Genomic DNA, 19,697 nt, shown 5'->3' on the forward strand with positions numbered 1-19,697 from the left:
ATAAAATCCCAGAAGCAAATCGGCACTTTGAGAGCAGGAGGTTTTTCATGTGATTTTGGTTTCAAATAATCTTGCATGACCAGCAGTGACTTCAAATTCCATGTGATGAAGCAGAGCTCTTCAAAGCTTTCTAAGAATAAGCTCTACCTTCTTGGAAGTCCTGCCTGTCCTCAGGCCCTGGGCTATAAAACCTCATCCAGACAGCACAGCCACATCAAAACTTCAATTATAGCCTTAGCTGGTGCAAAACTTCCAGTATAGTAACTATTTCAAAAGCCAAAGACAAACAATGCTCTTCAAGATTGTTGAAAGCAAGTAGTTCTTCTCTGGTGAGAGTTTTCCCTTACTAGAGCGGCCAGGACGCATCCCTGTTTGAATAGCAGTGCAGGACAAGAAAAATCAGTGATGATATATGTATTAATACATAGAGATATATATATATAAACATGCATATACACACATGCGCAAATGTTCCCATCTCTGCAATACATAGCAATTTTAATGAAACCAACTGTAAATGAACGTGCTGCTTTCCAGATTGTGGGCTGTCATGAGATGTGATGTGTTACACACTTGTAAAGTGCCTGTTTTGCTGCGGGGAGAGAGGTTATCCCCCACTGCGAAAGCACTGCTGATCTTAAAAGAATATATTACGGCTGATTAGCTTTATGGACTGCATTGGTTAACAGACAATTTTGTCTCCAAATATTTTAAATCTCTGACTGCTGGCTCAGAAGCATGTGCTGAAACACAGTTCACTTGTGTGGACTGTTTACTTGGCTTTGTTTGTTTGTTGTTTAAAACTTTTGGCATAAGTTTAGTTATTCAGTTCCATCAAGAGAAAAACAAGTACAGCAAAGCACAAATGTTGAACTTTTATTAGTAACTGTACTTTTGAGGGAGAAGGGAAAATTAGACCAGCTGATCACTAACAGTAAGCGTTTGCTTTAAATTAACAAAGAAGGAATAACTCAAAGAGGTGGAGATGCTGATCAAAATTATTGCTACCAGACAGGAAGTGTCAATAGTCATACTCCACAACAGCGGCAGGGCCTCGTTGCATTTCTCTTTTGGCACTCCTCTCTTCTAGTAAGCACAGTGCCAAGATGCACCGAGTCTGTGCCTACACATATAGCTTGCAATCACCTTGAGATGCCCTTCCCCAGGAAGCTAATACCAGTGCCATATCTTAAGTGATCTAGAGGTTGTGATAGCCGAAGAGTGAAAACAAGAAATGGCTTGCGCAGCATCATGTGCATGACCAGCCTTCGGCAGAGGAATTATGCTGTAGTGTGTTCTTTATGCTTGCGTAGCTGTGCAGGCTTTCAGAACTGCACTGAGAACTGCCCACCACCATGGAGTGTCTGTGTCCAAAGGTTCACCATGAGCCCAGCCCAGTGACTTGGGGCAGCTTTACAGAAGTGTGATCATGCACTGGCACTTATGAGAGCTGGGATTCAATCAGAACAGCAATCTCATGCACTCCCAGCCTGCTGGTGTCATCTTCTCTGCTGTTCCAGAAAGCTGTCCAACATCTTCATATCTCCTTTTATCAGCATTCTTCCTTTGCATCATTACAACAGGATCTGTGATCTCTCTAGCTTACTTCTTGCTGTGTATGTGCAGCATCCTGAGTTGACTGGCCTTCACATTTGCCAATTATTTTTAATATAGGAAAAATTAATTTCCCTTATGCATATCCTGGATTTCTGTGACTATTGGTGCTTGCATTTTTTAATCATTTTTAGCACATTAACATTTTTCACTTATAGATTATCCAGACGTTATAAGGGCAAAGTCTGCAGTTGCATGAGTATGAACTCAAAATGAAGCCAAACGGATAGCTAAGAAATAGAGCAAATATTGATGAATCCAAAAACTAAGTTTAGAGGAAATAATTTTTCTAAATTTTGTACATTAAAAATACACACCAGGAAGTATTGGGATAGTTTTTCACATTTTATTGACATACTTGTTTCAAAAGCTGCTTGCAAGAACAGTCTCCAGCTCTAATGGGATATTGAAAGAAAACTCTACAATTTTTTTATTTATGTGGCTGTTGCTTTATCCCTGTGGGCAAACACCATTTAGACAACTGCTGCTGGCTGGTGGATCCTGTGCCATTAGATATCCCGTTCTTCTGATGGGATGCTGGAGGTGTTCTAGCCCAGCAGTTCCCAGCTTTATTGCTTTTCATAGCTACACAAATTCTCTACAAGCTGCCCTCCAAGATACTGCAGCTTAGTGCCCCCACACCCAGAGAAAGGATCTATCCTTCAGCATTTATAGAAGTGTATTATTTAATAGGATTGCATTTAAATTTCTACAAAGGTTGTCAATCCAATGCTTATGACTCAGAATGGAAAATTCCTCCCAGAGAGACTTTATTTAACCACTGACTTCTAGATACAGAGAGTGAGCAGCACACTGTAAAGAGAGGATATAAACTTTATTTGCTTTAAACTAACCAGCAACCAGTTCTGGCTTCAGCAGTTTTGTTACTCTTTATTAAACGCAGTACAGATTGTCTACTATTAGAAAGTGCTAAACAGAATGAAAAAGCTTTTTGACAAGACCCATTACACATACTTTATCAGGTATTTTCTACTCAGAACAATTTCACCGCTGCAGACTAAACAGACTTAAATTAGGATCTGACAGATTTGTTTAGAAGCTACTGTTCTCCAAGAGACCCCAAATCATTTATTAGTTTCACACAACTTAAGACAGAAAGATTCTGAATGCCTTCCATAGCAGTGACTGCTTTTATTATTACTTTTTAGAAGATAAAACACTTAACAGACAAATATGAACAGAAAAACTAAAGGGATCTTCTGAGTCCTGTCCTTTGGTGTTAAAAGCAACACTTACAGAATCGCTTTGATAAATGTCTTGAGCTCTAGCTTAAAAGCAGTTCAATTATTTGCCCCCAACTAATCCTGATGGAGACACACTACAGACTATCCTCATAATTAGGAATCTGTAAGTTTCTATCTAAATGTATTCATTATTAATTTCTAAACATTTTTCTTGAACCAATGCTGCCCTTTCCTTAAAAAAAGATTTCTTCTTTGATGTTTTCCTCATAAAGTCTCGCATCATCTGATAAAGAAGGATCAGTCATCGTGAATTGTTTAGAAATTACATGTATGAAGAGAAATTCTATCTATCCAATGGAAACTGCATCTATTCAATGATCAGGAAGGACACTATTTAAAGTTGTATTTTTCTCAAGTCTTCTGTCATTTTGTTTTGCCGTGATACGTCATCTCCTCTTTCCTGTTCTCCCACACATACTATCTTTCCCCTGAACCTGTTCCAATCTAAATTAATCTTCTAGAAAACAGGCAGAATTATACACATTCTTTCCGACACTGTGCATTAGGGCCTTGCACAAAGGCACTGATACCTCCCTGGAATCTCTCCCCTGAAGCTCCTGGGACATGCATCTACCTTTCCAAGGCCACATGGACTGGGCAGCTCCCAACCATCCTCAGGCCTCCCCCACCATCGTTCTCAACCGAGTCATTTAAGCATGGTGCTTTTTAGTGCTGAATTTCGTCTCATTCCTATGACTCACCCTCAAAGCCACTGTGCTCTTTCTGTCTAATATTCTGATCCTCCTCATATTCAAAGACAATAAATAATGGATAAAGACAGCTCATATTGCAAAATTAAGCAGGCTGCAGGTTATGGATTGTATCTTATTTGAAATAAACCACACATGGTTATAGAGACTTTGGCAAACATTCTGTATATTGAAGAACAATATTAAAAATTGAGTGGGTTATTATTTCATCAAAAACATTTTCTCCATGTAAATATGAACCAATCTTTGTCTTCTCTTTTGAAAGTTTAGAGTTCAGGCATTTGTTCCAGTCCATCTGCTTTATACCATTCCTTAGGCAAGCAGCTGACACTGGATTATTTCAGTGTGAGGGAAGTCTCCACATGGCACAGGCCCATGTAATACTCTCTTTCAACCTTGACCTTGCATGCAAAGAGCCAGAGAAAGAGGTATAGATACAGCGCAGCAGTTGAACACACCTAAACCTGCTTTGAAGATTGGAACTATGATTCAGTTATACTTGGTTAGAGATCTGGGGTTTTGGAGCACCACAAAGCTTGTAAGACTACCCATATTTCCACAGAGTTATGCTATGGTTATAATGATAAGCAAACGAGGACGTTATTTCTTATGGTTTATGTTGTCAATCTAGTTGACATTCATAAGCAGGAAAACATAACTAAAGGCCATCTCTTCTTCCACTAAGAACATGTCTTATGTTTTCTTCTTCTGAACTGATCACTATAGCTAGTAGAAATAAAACACCTATCCAAAATAATTGTATCATTATGGGAACAGTCCTATATTGCCTATATATACTGAAATATCACATCTCAGCCTGCTGCAATGTGTAGGTAGCATTATAATAGTATAAAATTTGTACTGAGCCTTATTCAATCTGATTTGAATAAATTACTTTCTACCACAGTTAAAAATGGCTTAGTTTTTAGGAAGTTTAGTGAAAAATTAACCCCCCCCCCTCAAGCAAACACTCTGCAGGCTATGCTTATGGAAAATTATTCTCATGGTAATCAGCAGTACATGCTGACAAACTTGTTCTTTCCTGGTTGCCTAGCTGTCTACCAACCTCCTCTGGCTCCCCGCCATGACCTCTGTGAGAGCTGCTATAGCAAGTATTTTCCCAGAAAGCCTTAATAACTGTGCTGTAGGTTTCTAGTTTTTGAACAGCAATTCATTGTACTGTAATTATTGTGAGAGTATTTTATATGAAGACATTTGGTTTCATCTTTTAAATAGATACAAGAAAAATCAAGGCCAAGAAATCTAACTGGACAAAGGAGGTCAGCACTGGATATTATGCTATTGCAGCAAACACTGCACTAAGTCTAGAGTTCAAATAAAATCAGTTCTGGCTCTTTTAAAATCCACAGAAATATCCTATCGGCTGAAAAATGGTAGGTCTGAAGCTGAAATATTTAACACATGTAATGATAGGCTTGAAGACCATGACTTCTACAAAAAAAAGTTACACATCTTCCAAAATGTATTTGTCACAAAGAAGTACAGAAAAAAAATTGATTAAAGGAGCTTCTCTACTTCAGGTTGTAGCACACAGAATCAATATTTATTCAAGGATGGTTAGTTTTAGGAGGCGGACTTCTGTGAATATTCTCCAAGATTAACATCACCTCCCTCTGGATCAGCCGCTGGGTTCTCGTATGTTTACAAGGCTCGCAGGCACCAAATCTGTACAGGGCTTCAGGCACTGCTGTACTACACATACATCAGTATTTCAGTTAGAAAAAGAAAAAATTCGCCAGATTAGTTCTCACAGGACAACTTCTCCTTCTGGTTGAGTTAGTGAGCATGAGCGAAGTAGATAAAGTACTGATATAATTTGTATGTGCCATATTAACATGCCATGGGAAGAGTCCTTAATTGAAAGTAATACTAGGGTAGCCAGGAAAGTACCAATTAAAATAACTTGGCTGCCTGTGCTAAATTCCAGATATTCCTAAGGTCTTACAGAAATCTGATTATCTTTACTTAGTAGGATGCAATGAAAACCAAAGATTTACTTTTAGACTTACTTATTGCTGAGGTAAAACAACTGGAGAGAACGCAGATTTGCTTGTTGATGCATCATATGTATAAGCCACAGTCAATTGACTGCACATATGGTTTTGAAAAAAAGATGGTTTTCATCCATCTTCCCAAGCCAGTTTGCAGCATGTTCAATTTAATGTTGCTTATATTTGTTAAAACTCCTACAGCATACATTTGCTAAGCTTCTAGATTTGTTAAGGATACTCTCTTTTTCCTATAAAAACATTATAGTTCACTGCACCAGTGGCTCTAGTTGGCCTGAAGCTATTATAAGTGAACTCCCTGCACACAAAATTCAGGCTGATCAAGATATGCACCTTCTCAATCTTGCTTTATGAGGCGGAGCCATACGCTACCAAGAACACTGATGCATAAAGACTGCTCTTTTTTTTTGTTCCCTGCTAAACATCGGAATCAACTAGCAATCCACAGAGAAGCAAGGAGATTAAACAAGTACTAAGGCACCAGGGGCAGTTTGATGCAACAGAGAAGCCCCAGGTCTGGACCCATCTGCCAGATGAAAGCTGACCTTCAATGACATCTTTGGCCTCCTGGAGGGCAGCAGGGGCAGCAGAACAAGACTGGCAGGACACCGCCAGCCCTGACACACCACAGGGCTGCAGTAAGGATCAGTAGCGTGAGCCCCAGCACAACCCCAACAAGAACCAAAGTGTGGTTCATGCCTGTTCCTTAGGGTTGTTACATACCGGATACAGAATTAAAAGAAAAAAAAGAAAAGAAAGAAAACCTACATGAAAGTTATTAAGTCATCCATCAGGATCCAAATTGCAATTGTTGCTGAGTTGCATTACATATTTGCCAGCTGTCCATTGACCTACTGGGAGTAAACTACTGATCTCAAGCCAGCTCTTGGAGGGCAAGTATATAGTTCATACTTGGTGCTTACAGTAAAAAGGGTGGATTTTGAATGCATGTGCTTCCCTCCACTCAGTGAGGACGAGGCTTCCTGGTCAGAGCCATGCTGATCAGGGTGGAAGATCAGTCACACTGCAAACAAGAACTGACGTCTTAAAGCCAGAGCAAGATTTCTGTCGTTAAGGAAATGTGCTTTAACAACGGATTTGCAGATTGCAGCAAGGAAAGAACATGTTTTTCTTTTTTTTTTTTTTTTAACTGGTGAAGTTCTTGAGCTTTATGGTGGCTGATTAATTGCTGAAGGGAGATTTCATTACATTAAATTCAAAAACTTGTCAGGAAACTTAGAAGGAATAAACATTCCTTTTAAAATCTGTGGATAAATCAAAATTAACTTATTTACACTACTCATGGTTATTGCTGGGTGTAAAACTCAGAAGTCACATCTCTGCTGAGGTATAAACTAAGCAAAGAGAATAAAGAGAGTGTTTCAACAAAGCCTGTGCTATGCAATATTGAAGATGAGCTTCGATGCAAGGCTAGACACTAGCTGGGCTGGGGAAAGCAAAATGTTTCCCTCTGATTTGCAGAGCAGCTACAGAACTGTTCCACAGTTACTGCAGGCAATGATCAATAAATATCAAGAGAAGAGAGAAGATGCCTCAAACTCCAGTATGTTGTTTGGTCCATCTTCTCCACAGTCCTGTAAAGGAGAATGATACATCCGACGCTTCAGGCCACAAAGGAATTGTAGATGAGTTCTGGATAAGAGCTAGATCTCCCTGCAACTGATTTCAAAGTTAAAACAGAATTGCTCATATCTTATCCCAGCATATTGAAAGTACAATTCTACACCCAAAGCAAAACCAGTGTTATCCTTGGCTGAGCAAAATAGAAGGGCACAAATTACTTTCCTTCAAGTAAACAGTCAGAGGTTGAAAATGAGGGCTAGAAAAGATACGGCAAACAGAAAGACATGTATAACAGGCACTACAGGGAGAGAAAAAGTTCTAGCTGGCACCCGAGATGGCATTCGTGCAAGAAATGAAAGACCTTATTGTCCCATGGCATTGATTCCCAGCCTCCAGCGTGCTCACTGTCGCGGCGAGGACAATCTGCTGCGCGGCTGGCCCACAAAAGGAGAGGATTCTTCCTACTGACACTACACTTCCACATCCATATGGAATCAACAGAGGTGTTCCTAACTAAAATAAAACTTAATTGTCAACTTCTGTTGCTAATTTAAGTCCTTCTGTATTCGAAATCTGCAGGATATAAATTCAATATAGAGAAGAAAGAAAAACCCACCACCACCAGAGGCTCCAGATCCTCTTTCTTCCAGACTATTACCTGCCAGAAACAGATAATGTAAAATCTCTGTGAGAAAGGAAAGGCAGTGACTGAATCTGAAATGAGCCGTAACTTAACAGATGACTCAGTTACCTTCAGAGCAGGCTGGGAATCCTGAATGCTTAAAGGTTCAGTGCACAGAGAGTAGAAGTGAATGAACCTCTTACCAGTGAAATAACTAATATGTGACTTGCCATAGATTCAGTAACAATGCAAACCCAGTCCTCTTCAATGACATCTCCGTTGAGGAAAACAACGGGATTTACTTAAAAAAAGAGAACTTGTCTCCACAGCTCAAAACCCGCTTCCAACCACCAAGACAGTTCCTTTTTTTCGGTTACCACAAGAGGTTTTGAAGTAAGGGGACTGGTGTTTTCCACAGGCGCAACCAAAAAGGGTGTTGAGGGAAACAAGACTTTCCTGCCTTTCGTCCCTTTTTGGGCTGCCCTGCTGACATTCCCCTCCCGTGTGGTGACAGTAATCATATGCTCTCACTCCTCATCTCCCGAAGCCATGCTTGTGTGGTTGCTGCAGCGAGGTTCGCACTTGTCCCAGGCTGCTCCACGTGTCACTGACAATAATATGGGATGGAAGAGAGATGGTAGGAAATTTTGTGCTATGGAGAGCCGTGTTCTCCTTTAAGCCTGCTTGTTCTTTAGTGTAATCAACCATCTCTTCATCTTACAGAAAATAAGAAAACCAAACTGTGACCTAAATTCAGCACTGGGACAAAATCAAGATGTGGGAAATACAATGACACTACTAAAAAAAAAAAAAAAAAAATCCTTGGAGAACTTCTTGCATTTAGATAATTCAGACTTTGAAAAAAACCTTTAAAATATGATTCACTATATGATTCAATACTAAAAAAATGATTTTCAATAGGAAGTTTTCCTCACCTTCTTACTCAATTTTCAATGGCAGAATGTTACGTCTGAAATCGTATGAACATTTAAACTCTGAAACTCAAAGTGTGAAAGTATGAAAAATCACTCTAAAGGTCCACATTTAAAGACAAAATTCAGAGACGCATATTTTCTATAAAAGATTAAGTCTGACAAGGATAATAAAACCTGTTTATTAAATAAGTATTTATAATATAAATCTTTCAAATCGTTACACTTGCTTATATTGATACACTTGCTATGTCACTTCCAATGTATTTCAGTACCTTGGTGCTACGAGCTGGTATCTTGAAATGGAAAAATACAGAAGAGCAGCCTCCCATAAAGCTTAGACATGAGCGGTGGATAACACAGCTTGAACCCTAAGGACTACAGTGAGAAATTCTGAGGAAAGCCTCAGATAAACAATGACAGCAATTTCCCTATGAGAGATCAGAAAGAACACTGCAATTTCTTCAAAATATACACAGATAATTCCAGCTGGTGGCTTTCCTTGAGAGCTTTGCTTGAAATTGGATGTTTTATGCAGGAATAGCAGCTCTTTGCTGATACTACTGTAAATGTAAATATCAAAGGCAAAAATCTGTTTTTCAGTGGATCGCTTGGACTTATCACCAGATACTGATAGTTCCATTTACCTTCAGGACTCACTGCTTTGCTATGGTACAAAAACAGAAAGAGCTTTTGCATAATTAATGAAATAGAGAGTCTGAAAATAGTCCTTTTTTCTTCCCTTTCCTGCCTACCCCTATTAAAAAAAAGCAAATAAATCCTAACAATAGAGCCTGAAGGTTAAAGGGCCCTTACAAAGAACTACCAGCCAGCTGGTCTGACAAGAACAGTATGAAGCAAAACGTATCACCCGTTATACCCAGAACTCTCTTTGAATGGCAAGATCTACACAAGAAGGAACAAACAGTAAAAGCTAACAGAAATGAGAAAGAAAAAACAAAAAATCAAGGAACACAAGTGCTCAGAGAGGCGAGGACAGTACCAGCATGTACCCACCAAAGGTGTACTGTACTTTTAGCTATTTACATGATTATCACCACAGAGGTATGTAGATATCCTTGAAACAGCTTTGGCTATAAAATAATTGTTTGTTTTGTGTAATAAAAAAAAAACAACTAAGAAATAAAACTCCCACAAAACACAAATATCTTGCAAAGTGCTTACATGTATTTTATCTTTTTACACACATTTTCAGTAAGCAAAATACTGCCAATATTCTTTAGCTAAAATATTTCCTCTTCCACTAAAATATGCATGCACTTGCACAAGAAAGGAATGAAAACTGGAGAACCTAGGATCGCTGAAATGTATTTTGGAAGCATTGGTTCCTACTGTTCTTCCTTTACAGCAAAGGCCCAAGCCACTTCTACGAGATCTGCAGGTTGAGAAGTCCTGTATATGCATGTATTTAAAATTCTTTTTATGCTGGAAGCTCAGGATTTTCCACCATATTCTCCCTTCTTTACACTTCTGGACACAGTTACAGTCTGTTAAGTACAGGGAAAAGGGCCTATAAGCAGAGCAGAAGGGGTTGCCATCTGTTCTTCTTCTGGGAGATATGTAGAGAAGTCGGTACAGCTTTGTACAACTTGTGTTCACAGGTTTTCCTCCTGTGCCTCTCTAGTTCCTTTCTTCCTATGCTTCTTCAGTCCTATCCTACAATATAAAGTAAATCACCATGAGGGGACTGCTAGAGCACCTTCCAGATGGACAATGAATTTGTTGGGGATGTGAAGCCAACAAATTCTTCACCTAGAAGCACTGAGAAAACTAGCAAGGTGCTCACTTTGACATCTGTTTTTCACCTTTGCATGTGAAAGCATGAGCATCTTTTGTGCTGCTGAGAGCCAGGCTGAGCATAAGGCAGCTGTGCTCCAGATCTTCAGGCTTTGAAAAGTCTTCAACCTCCACCCCAGCTGGCTGCTGTCACGTGTAGAGAAGCAGGGGGAAGAGAAATCTAGCTGACAAAGGCTGCTGATTGTGTACGTTTCTCCTCAGCAGCTGATGCCCGGAGGGCCTGAAGTGCTACCACTGTTTGTGGGCATTTCACCTCAGACAGTGGCAGCCCGTGGTGGGAGGGCTGACACCGCGGCCCTGGCTCCCTGTGTGTGTGGCCAGCCAGGCTGCCCCTCGCTGCTAGGGCTGTGCTAGCCGCCTGCCAGACGCAAGCCCCTAGGTCATCTGTCCGGCACACCGTGACGGAACGTTCCCCTCTCTGTCACACGTGGTGATTAGATTCCCGAGTTACAAATCGAACCAGGTTTCACTACAAATACAAGGGCGTCCAACACGTCCTCGCTCCCTCGCCGGAACCCCGCGGGAGGCCTGGCCACCCCGCGCACCCGCTTGGTACTGGGGTTCAGTCCGGGCGATGCTGCCGTTTACCGGATTTCGGGGTCTCTTCCCGCTCCGGGTGACACCCCTCACGGACGCGGCCTCCCCCCGGCCCTCAGTGGCACCCCTGCCGCGCTCCCCCTCACGCCCTGCCCCAGCGGCTCCCACGGCCTCCGGACCGCAGCCCGCCGGGCCCAGGGCAGGGCGCGGAGCAGTGGGGATAGCAGCGACTACTCATTCTTCTTCTCCTATCTTCCTCCTTCTTCCTCCTCCACCCCCTCCGCCCGCCTCCACCGCCCGCCGCCAGCCTGCCCTGGCAGGTACCGCGGGGAGGGCGCGGGCGGGCGGGCGACAGCGGAAGGCGGCTCTCCCCCCCCCCCCCCCCGCCGCGTGGTCGCGGCAGCCGCGCGCTCGCCGGCCTCCCCTCTGGCAGCCGCGCGCTGTGGTCTCGTCCGCCCCCGCTGCCATGTTGGATTGTGCGGCGGCCGGGGCCGGGCCGGAGTTGGAAGTTTAGCGCCGCTCGGAGGGGCGGGCGCGATCGGCCGCCGGCGCGGAGCGGCACCGGCGCGGCTGACCCCCTCCCCGGAGTCCCCCCGCGGGCCGCCGGCAGTGCGGCCGAGGCCCCGCCGTCCCTCTCCATCTCCCTCTTTCCCCGGCCCCGAGAGGGAGGCTCCGCGATGCGGCTGCTGTGAGGCCGCGGCGGCAGCGGAGGAGGAGGGGGCCGCGGGCGCCAACGGTCGCAGGGCGGCGAGAGCAGCGCCGGGCCGGCCCCGGCCATGAGCGGCAACCCGCAGCAGCAGCCCCCGCAGCCGCGGCGGGTCACTAATGTGGGCTCCCTGCTGCTCACCCCGCAGGAGAACGAGAGCCTCTTCAGCTTCCTCGGCAAGAAATGCGTGGTGAGTCCCGGCCCGCGGGGAGCGCAGCGGAGAGCTGGGGATGGGGCGGCCCGTAGTGCTCCCGGCCCAAGGACTCCCAGCGCGAGGGCCCGGGGCGGGCGGGGGGCGTGTGAGGACGGGAAGTTGGGGGCTGCGGAAGTTTGAGCCGGCCCGGCCGCTCCTCTGCTCCGTCCCGCCGCCCGCGAGCGGGGCGGCCTCCGCAGGCCTCGCTGCCCGCCCGCCTCGCCCGCAGCTCGCCGGGCGGTGGGAGTGGAGCGGGATGCTGGGGGCAATGAATGGCGGGGGCCGTGGCCAGCAGCGCGGGTGGAGGGCCCTTTCAGCCGGCGCCGGGCCCGGCCTCGCCCCCTGTGCTGTGGCGGTCCTGGCTGGAGCCGTGCGCACCGGGGCGGCCCCGGGACCGCTGGTGTGAGCTCCGTCCTTCCGCGCTGCCCCGTCCATCGGCATCGAGCTCCCGGGGGGCGGCCGGTGGAGCTCTCCCCCGCCCGGTGGCTGACCCGGGCTCTGCAGGGGGAACCGGTCAGCGAGGGGCAGCCGTGGGGCTCGGTGGCAGAAGTTCAGTTGCTTGACGAGGCTGGGACGAGCCCCAGGTGCACCTGCGGTATAACAAAGCAGTGCTGACGAAGTTGTAGGGAGGCTCCTGTCAGGGCTAGGCCTGCCTTGGATTTAGCTTGTACTTTTCCTGGCCTAAACGAGAGGTTCACATACTCGAATGCAACTCAAATACTGCACCTTTCCCTGTTCATATGCATATATGTAACAGGCGACAAAATGATTAAAAGAAAAAGCCTTGTAGCAAATGTGTTACCCAGCAAGTTCTTCGTTTGCAGAATGCCTTCTTGCATGTTAGTATAGAACTGTATTAAAACTGTACTTCTCTGTATTAAAGAACTACATGAAGGCTTCAAAAGTTAATTGCTTTCTTTAGAAAAGAAGCAGCTTTTAGAAAAACTGTGATTTTGAAAAAATGATAAAGAAAATGCTTCTTAAATAAAAATAAAAATTACTGTTTGGAAGCCATTGAAAATTATGTTACCTGGGTGTCTTCTCATACTTTGTGTCCAGCACCTAGCATACAATGTTAGGCACTGTGCATTTTACTGTAATGCTATGAACAGTATTTAATGAAATTGTGATTTAAAGCAGGATATCCGTGCAGTCATAGTGGTTCTACACAACTCTTTGGACTTTGAAATGGTGTTGTTGATCAAACTGACTGTCACAAGGAAAATATAAGATGTAGTAACTGAACAGGAAGTAGGTGGTATTTACACTGGGATGGGTTAACTAAGATGCTGTCACAGTAACTTAAGTTAAATGGGTCAGAAGGTATGACTGAAAAGCCTGTGTTTTGAAATGTAATCATTTGTAAAAAACCACCTTCAAGTAATTCATCTACTTTCAAGCACACATTTGATATTTTTAGCTCATTTTCCAAAAAAACCCGAAAAGCTTTTCTCTAAATTTAAAAAATATTCCATGAATTTGTATAAGTTCATTTCCAGTTTGTTTTTCTACAACTTAGATTTTCTTGTCAAGTGACCACGGTTGTCGGGTTTGTTACGCTCGGCTGTAACACTCACCTACTCAAGTTCTCAACTTTTCTGCATAAATAGCACGTTGAAAGCAGACTTCGGAGGTAAATATCTTCACAGTATCTGGGTGTCATGCAATCTGTGACAGGTTGATAGCTTCATAGACATGACTTGCTTCGTATTTTTCTTGAAACTACACATTCTTGTGGTTTACACTGAAAGTTGTGCGATTTACCAGTTGAGGTTCTAATTGTGGCCCATTCTCTTCTCCTTTCCTCTCAGCTCTATATGCTCTCTAGGTTAAGCATGAGCTTATCTTAGTGTATTGAGGGTCTCGACTAAATCTTAAGGACTTCAGTTTGAAGCTCTAGGGGTATTTAACCAGACTTTTTTGCCTTATTGTGACATGAGCCAGAAATGGTGACAGTTCAGAAACTAATCCTGAACAGATTGAATATCTCTGTCCCTTGGAGGGCAATGTCTGTCTGAGAAGTGGAATGGGCACCTGGAGATGGGAACAGGTTTGGCTGTCTAATGTGAATTTACAATGTCAGCTTGTCAGAGCCCAGTAGTACTTTACCATCTAGCCTGACTCAGTGTTGGCATGCTATGCTGATAAATGCCTTTTTGCTGTAATGTACGTGATATTTGATCTCTTAATATCTGTTTGAATTATTCATTAGTGAAACTTCGGACTGTAAATGCTACTTTTTAAGAAAGGAAAATCTTGCTAGTTTCGTAGGATGCGCGAGCTTGGTTTCCCATCAGGTGAGTTGTCTGTGCTACCTGGCTGTTACAGGTGGAGTTTCTGCCCAAGTGGGGCATGGATGTGCTGCTGGATGTGATGTGCATCTGCCGTGTCAAAATTATTTTAGGTTATATTTGATTTGGCCTGTTGTTTAGATCACTAGTGAAATGAATGCCAGAAGAACAGTTGAGACATTAAACTATGATCCTGCATACTCCTTTTGTAGTAATAATTTATAGCACTCTTACGGAAGGCATAGTGCTGGTATCAGTCCTAACAGGCTTGGTTGAGAAAGCATGTGGCATTCTGGACCTAATTTATTTCAGCAATCTTTGTCTCTGTTTTTGACTGATAACAAGGCAGCTACTTTGAAATAACGTTGAGAATTCAACTACTCAATTTTCGTTCTATGGAAAAGCAAAGGAATTTATCAAGTAGCTTAATTTTGATTGAGTACTCGCAACCTGTGAACTCCGATACTGACATAATTTCAATGGCATCTTAAGTAATGATGACTGGTAAACACAAAAATTACCTGGGAGGCGGGAAGTGGTGAAGAGCCATTGTGTTTTGCGTGTTGCTGGGACTCTTACCATTTTCTGGACTACTACTGATACTTTGGGAATCTCACTGACTAGTAGACAAATGTACATTCAGAACATACTGAAGGTTACTAGTTCTTTTTTTCACTCTGCCTTTTTTTTTTTTTCCCACTTGCTGAGCCGTGAAATGCTTATCTGAATCTATAAGCAATTAAAATACCTTTGTCCATGACAGATCAGGTTTTCAAAACCAAGCCATTGGCTAATAGTCCAAGCTGCTCCTACAATTAATTTGGTTGAAATGTGAATGCAGATGTAGAACTGCTTGCAGCAGGTGTCCAACATAAGGTGGATTTTCATTGTTGCTTAGGCATGTAACTTAATTTTCATCCAGATCCATAACATTTGTTATCTAGGTCAGGTGTAAAGCTCATGATCTGTAGAGATTTTTCAATAACTATTTTTTATTGTAATGTAGAAATAAAAGTCTGTGTAAACTTCTGCTAAGGTGAACTATGAGGTTACTTCCGTGCATATTAGTGAAATGTTTTTGTGGTCATGCCAAACTTGAAAGGTTTTGCTAGAGTCTGCTTGGTTATAAATGGGTCACTTTAATTTTGTCTGAAAGAATGAGTTTTGTAAGGAAAAGCTAATACTAGGTGTCTCAATATTTTTTACTAAAGAAGGTACTTTTATAATTTGCATGATTACTATTGGTCAGTAATGTCACTGTTGAAAAACTAGTTTATTCTGTAGAAATAATTTTATATGTGTGAGAGGCCTGAGGAAAGAAAACATGAGAAGTGTGTACTTGATAACATTAGAGATAGGTAATGGAGTATGGATGTTTTATACTGCTAGGAAGTGGGACTCAACACTTGGATAAGGTTTAATGAATAAGGCTAGGAATAGGTTGTTATTTGTAAGATCTTGTCATGGTTTATGTGGTAAACAGGAACTAGTAAAGAATGCAAAAAGAGAAGCAAGGCAGCAGTAAACTAAGAAAACTGTTTTGGCTGCTTTTAGAGTGCATGTGACCAGAATAAGCTATGTCAATGACAAAGGACAGATTAGAGTAATAGTTGGGATAAAACAAAATAAAACCCCGAATGGCAGTTATAGCTCTTAATTGATAAGAATTAAAGGTTTTATCAAGAAAGGACTTGTAAGATTACTTGTGTGCATGAAAACAGCATGGACTAAGATTTGAAGGTGGACTACAGGTCTGAGTAATGGTCAGCTTCATGTGGCTGAAAAGTGTCAGTACTCTTCAGTTTGAGTTTGTGCTGCAGGCTGTATTTCCCAGAAAGGTTGAGATTGTAGTTTGAAAAAGAGTTATCCCTTGAACAGCTAGGGAGAACTGACTCATCAGTTCAGTGGTGGTTATCTCATCTTTACATGTATTTTTAAATGACAATCAAATGGAGAAGTGTAAAGGATAGGTCTTGTGGAACAGAACAATATGGAGAGTTAGGCCTAGATTTCTTCTGAGGATCGTCCTGTTCTATCAAAAGACATAGAACGTCTTCAGATGCCTCACTAGTACCCACTGGAGTCACTTCCCTAAACAACATCAGCAATAATCTTCCCTTGTAGAGGGAATTATATTGAGTTTTGACAGTTCTTTGAACTAGACCTGTGCCAACAAAACAGGAATGGGTCAGGTCAGACTCTTCAGAGCAAGTGGCTTTAGCCATCGTCCTCAAATTGTCTCCATGTATCTACAGTAGGGTTACTTATAAAGCATTTCTCTTGATTGTTTTCCTCACAGTTTGCTATTAAGATAAGGCAATTACAGCACAAGCTAAAATATGCTGTAAACAGATTATTTACCCATGGATGAGAAATGTTTTGAGACCTTATGTGAGTGCTCTGCAAAGCATTGCATCTCGTAGCTGTTAGTGTTTGAGACAAAGCACCAATTCATAAAGTGTGGGATTTGGTTCAGGAGTAAGAGACTGAAGTTTAGGTATTAAAATCTCATCACTGTCAGTAGATATCACTGGCTGTTATCAAAATGTATTCAGCTTACTTGAAGATTAACACAATTGTTAGTTGAATTTCTGTCTTTGCTTCAGTGACTGTAGTGGTTACATCTCTCCTGACTGTGCTTGTAGCTCATGTGCTAGGCACATGCATTTGTGTCTTGACATGCAAGGTGAGTCCTACTATACAAATTTCAGTCACTGTATATCTCTCTTATGAAGTGTTGTGTGTTGCTAAGGAGATCGTGATCTAGTAATACAGGTCTGGAACAAGAGCCTCAATCTATTGAGGCTTCAGCACTCGTGCATTCTTTTCTGAGCTGCTTTGTAGATTTTTTTTTTTTTTTTTCCCCTCTGTTTTGGAGTTAGTCAAGTGCCAAAATTCTCTTAGCATCTCTGTGTTTCATCAGCTGGTCAAGTATACCACTTGTGCTCTTGATAAGGTGCTCTGGAATCCTACAGTGTACGGACATAACAGGATGAAAACAATTTGTAGTCACAAGCTGTTGTGTTGTAACTTACTGGCTCTTCACAGCTAAGAATCAGGTGGAGGAATTTAGAAGAGTGCAGTTTTAATGTAGGATTCAGATGAACAGTCATGTTTTGACTACAAGATTTCGACATTGCCATTGACTACAAGATGTCCAGATACCACTTGTCTAGGAGATCACCTAAGGAAGAGGTAGCTTCTTGTTAGAAGATAAAGATTGAGTTTACTATTTCAAGCAAATATGTAAATGGAAAGACATTAGTTTGTTCTTCCTTCAATGGAGAATTGCTGTGATTTCTCTGCACTATCTGATCATAAATATTGATTTGAATCTGTTACCACTAGAATGTTTCCTCCGTGAATATTTATTCTGGGGTTCTCAAGGGTTTAGTATAAGCCTAATTTGAAGCAAGTAGGGTGTTTAAGATCCATTTTATGCCATGCAGTTTCAGGGTAAAAAGGTGATAATGGAGAATGCTGGAACTTTAGATCTCAAATCTCTTCTTTTGGAGGAGTACTGGTATTTCTGCCTGAAAAAAATCTGACCTGACTTTTCTGTAAAACTGCTTATGACCCTTATTGCTCTACTGTTAGTCTCTATAGTAGTACCAGAATTAAGAACTTTTTACTGTTGTCATTGGTGAGCAGTGGCTGTGGGTGCTAGCAATGGCAGCAACTGCCACTGGCAGCTCCTACCTCAGTGCTTCAGTGGGTAGAGCGAAGCACTGAAGTGATCTATATATGATGAGTAAGTGTCATCTAGAAACTTTGCAGTAGTTCATTAACCAGCATGACAAAAGTCTTTATTCTTTCATTGACCTTTTGCAGGCGGAGGTGTCTGCGGTGGAGATGGGGTTTAGTTAGCTTTTAAGTGCTCAGTTTCTCTGAGAAAGTGCTGTTCACTTAAAGCCATGTGGTAAGATTTATGGTGTCCTCTCTTCCAGTGAACACTTCATAGGCTGATCTCTTGAGGAATCTTTGTAGTACAGAAATAAGTATAGTGCAGGAGACTTATGGTTTCATGACCTAATACCTAGATAATAAAATATAGGAAATAGCAAAAGTGTGTCATGGGCACTAGACAGAGTTGCTTATTGTTAGGTTAGGGTACGATTTCCTCAAGAAAGGTTGGTGTTACGCATTACTTGGGCACAGAGATATTTTTTTATTGTCCAGTTTGTTTTCCTTGTAACAGTAAATCATACAAAGTCGGTTTAGTGGAACCAGAAGTGTATCTTCATGGTGGTTTTAAACAGAGTGCTCTACCAGGATGTGACTCGGGTGCAGTATAAGATAGTTTTGTTTCTCAGGGTACTTGCTTGAGTACGCTGCCACACTTAACTTCTGTGGCTTCCAGACATGTTGTTTATGCCTGGATAACCAATAAAATGGGCACAGTAGGTGTGCAGTTACCTTTAGGGTCAGTTGCAGTTAAATTCGAAGATCCTGACGTGTGCTGTAATCTTCATGTGACAGGAGCGGTGTACTAGAAGGGCCAAATGGAAAAAGAAGAGATGTAATGGAAGCAATCATAGGGACACTTTCTTAGACGGCTGCTCAGTTGCTTAGTTCTTCAGATTCAGCAGTGTATTTTAAGTCACCTGTGAGTTGGACAATTTTCCTGACACCTCTTGGTGTTTATGTAGCAAATGACGTGACACATTAGGCATCTCAAATTAAAATGTCTGTGTTGAGAATATGATTCTGGAAGAAGTTCATTACATGGATTACTCTGTTCCTGTGGACTTAATGTTCTGAGGACAAGATCATTGCTGGCAAGGAAACTGTTGCTGCAGAGCACTGCAACATATTGGCAGATCTGCAGATTGCAGCTCACCTTAGGCACTTGTTTTCATACACGTATCCACACCTTGGTGAGACAGTTTTCCCTGTACTGTTTATTTGGCTATCCTTAAAATCCTCACTCTAAGACAGCTTTTTTTTTTCTTTTAAGTTTTCTGAGAAACAGTGTTAATGCATTTTCCAGTTCTCCAGTGTGTCTAGCTTAAAGCTGAAGGATCACATTAAGGTTTGCTCATCAGAGTTGTGTTTCCATTTTTGTAAGATCGTTTCACACACCATTTTCCACTTCAGAACTTTGTGTCATTCAGAATTCCTCTGCATTTATCTAATTTCTATTCAAAGTGAATGCGTTGTTTTGCCTTTATCTACCCTTGTTAATTAGCCCTATGCATCATCAGAGTCTTGTATGGGAATATATCTGTGCTCACCAAGTGTATTTTGTATGTGGGGATACTGTGTCTGCAATTTGAGAAGCACTGACCTAATGGAAGAAAATGTGGCTTTCTCCTCTTTGAAAGGCTAAGAAAACTGTATTTCATTATTTGAACTCTTAAAGGTAACTCTTGCCTTTAAGGTTGTAAGCCCTTTT

General features: G+C 42.2%; 1 protein-coding gene and 1 long non-coding RNA gene across 3 annotated transcripts in view; one reads left to right on the forward strand and one right to left on the reverse strand.

The window, feature by feature from the left end:
- Window positions 1-8,916: 8,916 nt before the first annotated feature.
- LOC115605141 lies at window positions 8,917-12,085 on the reverse strand. Its single transcript, XR_003990521.1, has 2 exons — window positions 11,960-12,085; window positions 8,917-10,434 (listed from the first exon to the last, which is right to left on the reverse strand). It is a non-coding gene; the product is annotated as an uncharacterized LOC115605141 (long non-coding RNA).
- WASL (WASP like actin nucleation promoting factor) overlaps window positions 11,528-19,697 on the forward strand; it is a 51,657-nt gene continuing 43,487 nt past the window's right edge. For both annotated transcript variants that reach the window (XM_030479106.1, XM_030479107.1), the window contains exon 1: window positions 11,528-12,008. In XM_030479106.1, the coding sequence (XP_030334966.1) occupies window positions 11,889-12,008 (120 nt within the window). In that variant the 5' untranslated portion in view covers window positions 11,528-11,888. The remainder of the gene's footprint in view (window positions 12,009-19,697) is intronic.

Source organism: Strigops habroptila, chromosome 3, assembly GCF_004027225.2.
Source record: "Strigops habroptila isolate Jane chromosome 3, bStrHab1.2.pri, whole genome shotgun sequence".
NCBI lineage: Eukaryota > Metazoa > Chordata > Aves > Psittaciformes > Psittacidae > Strigops > Strigops habroptila.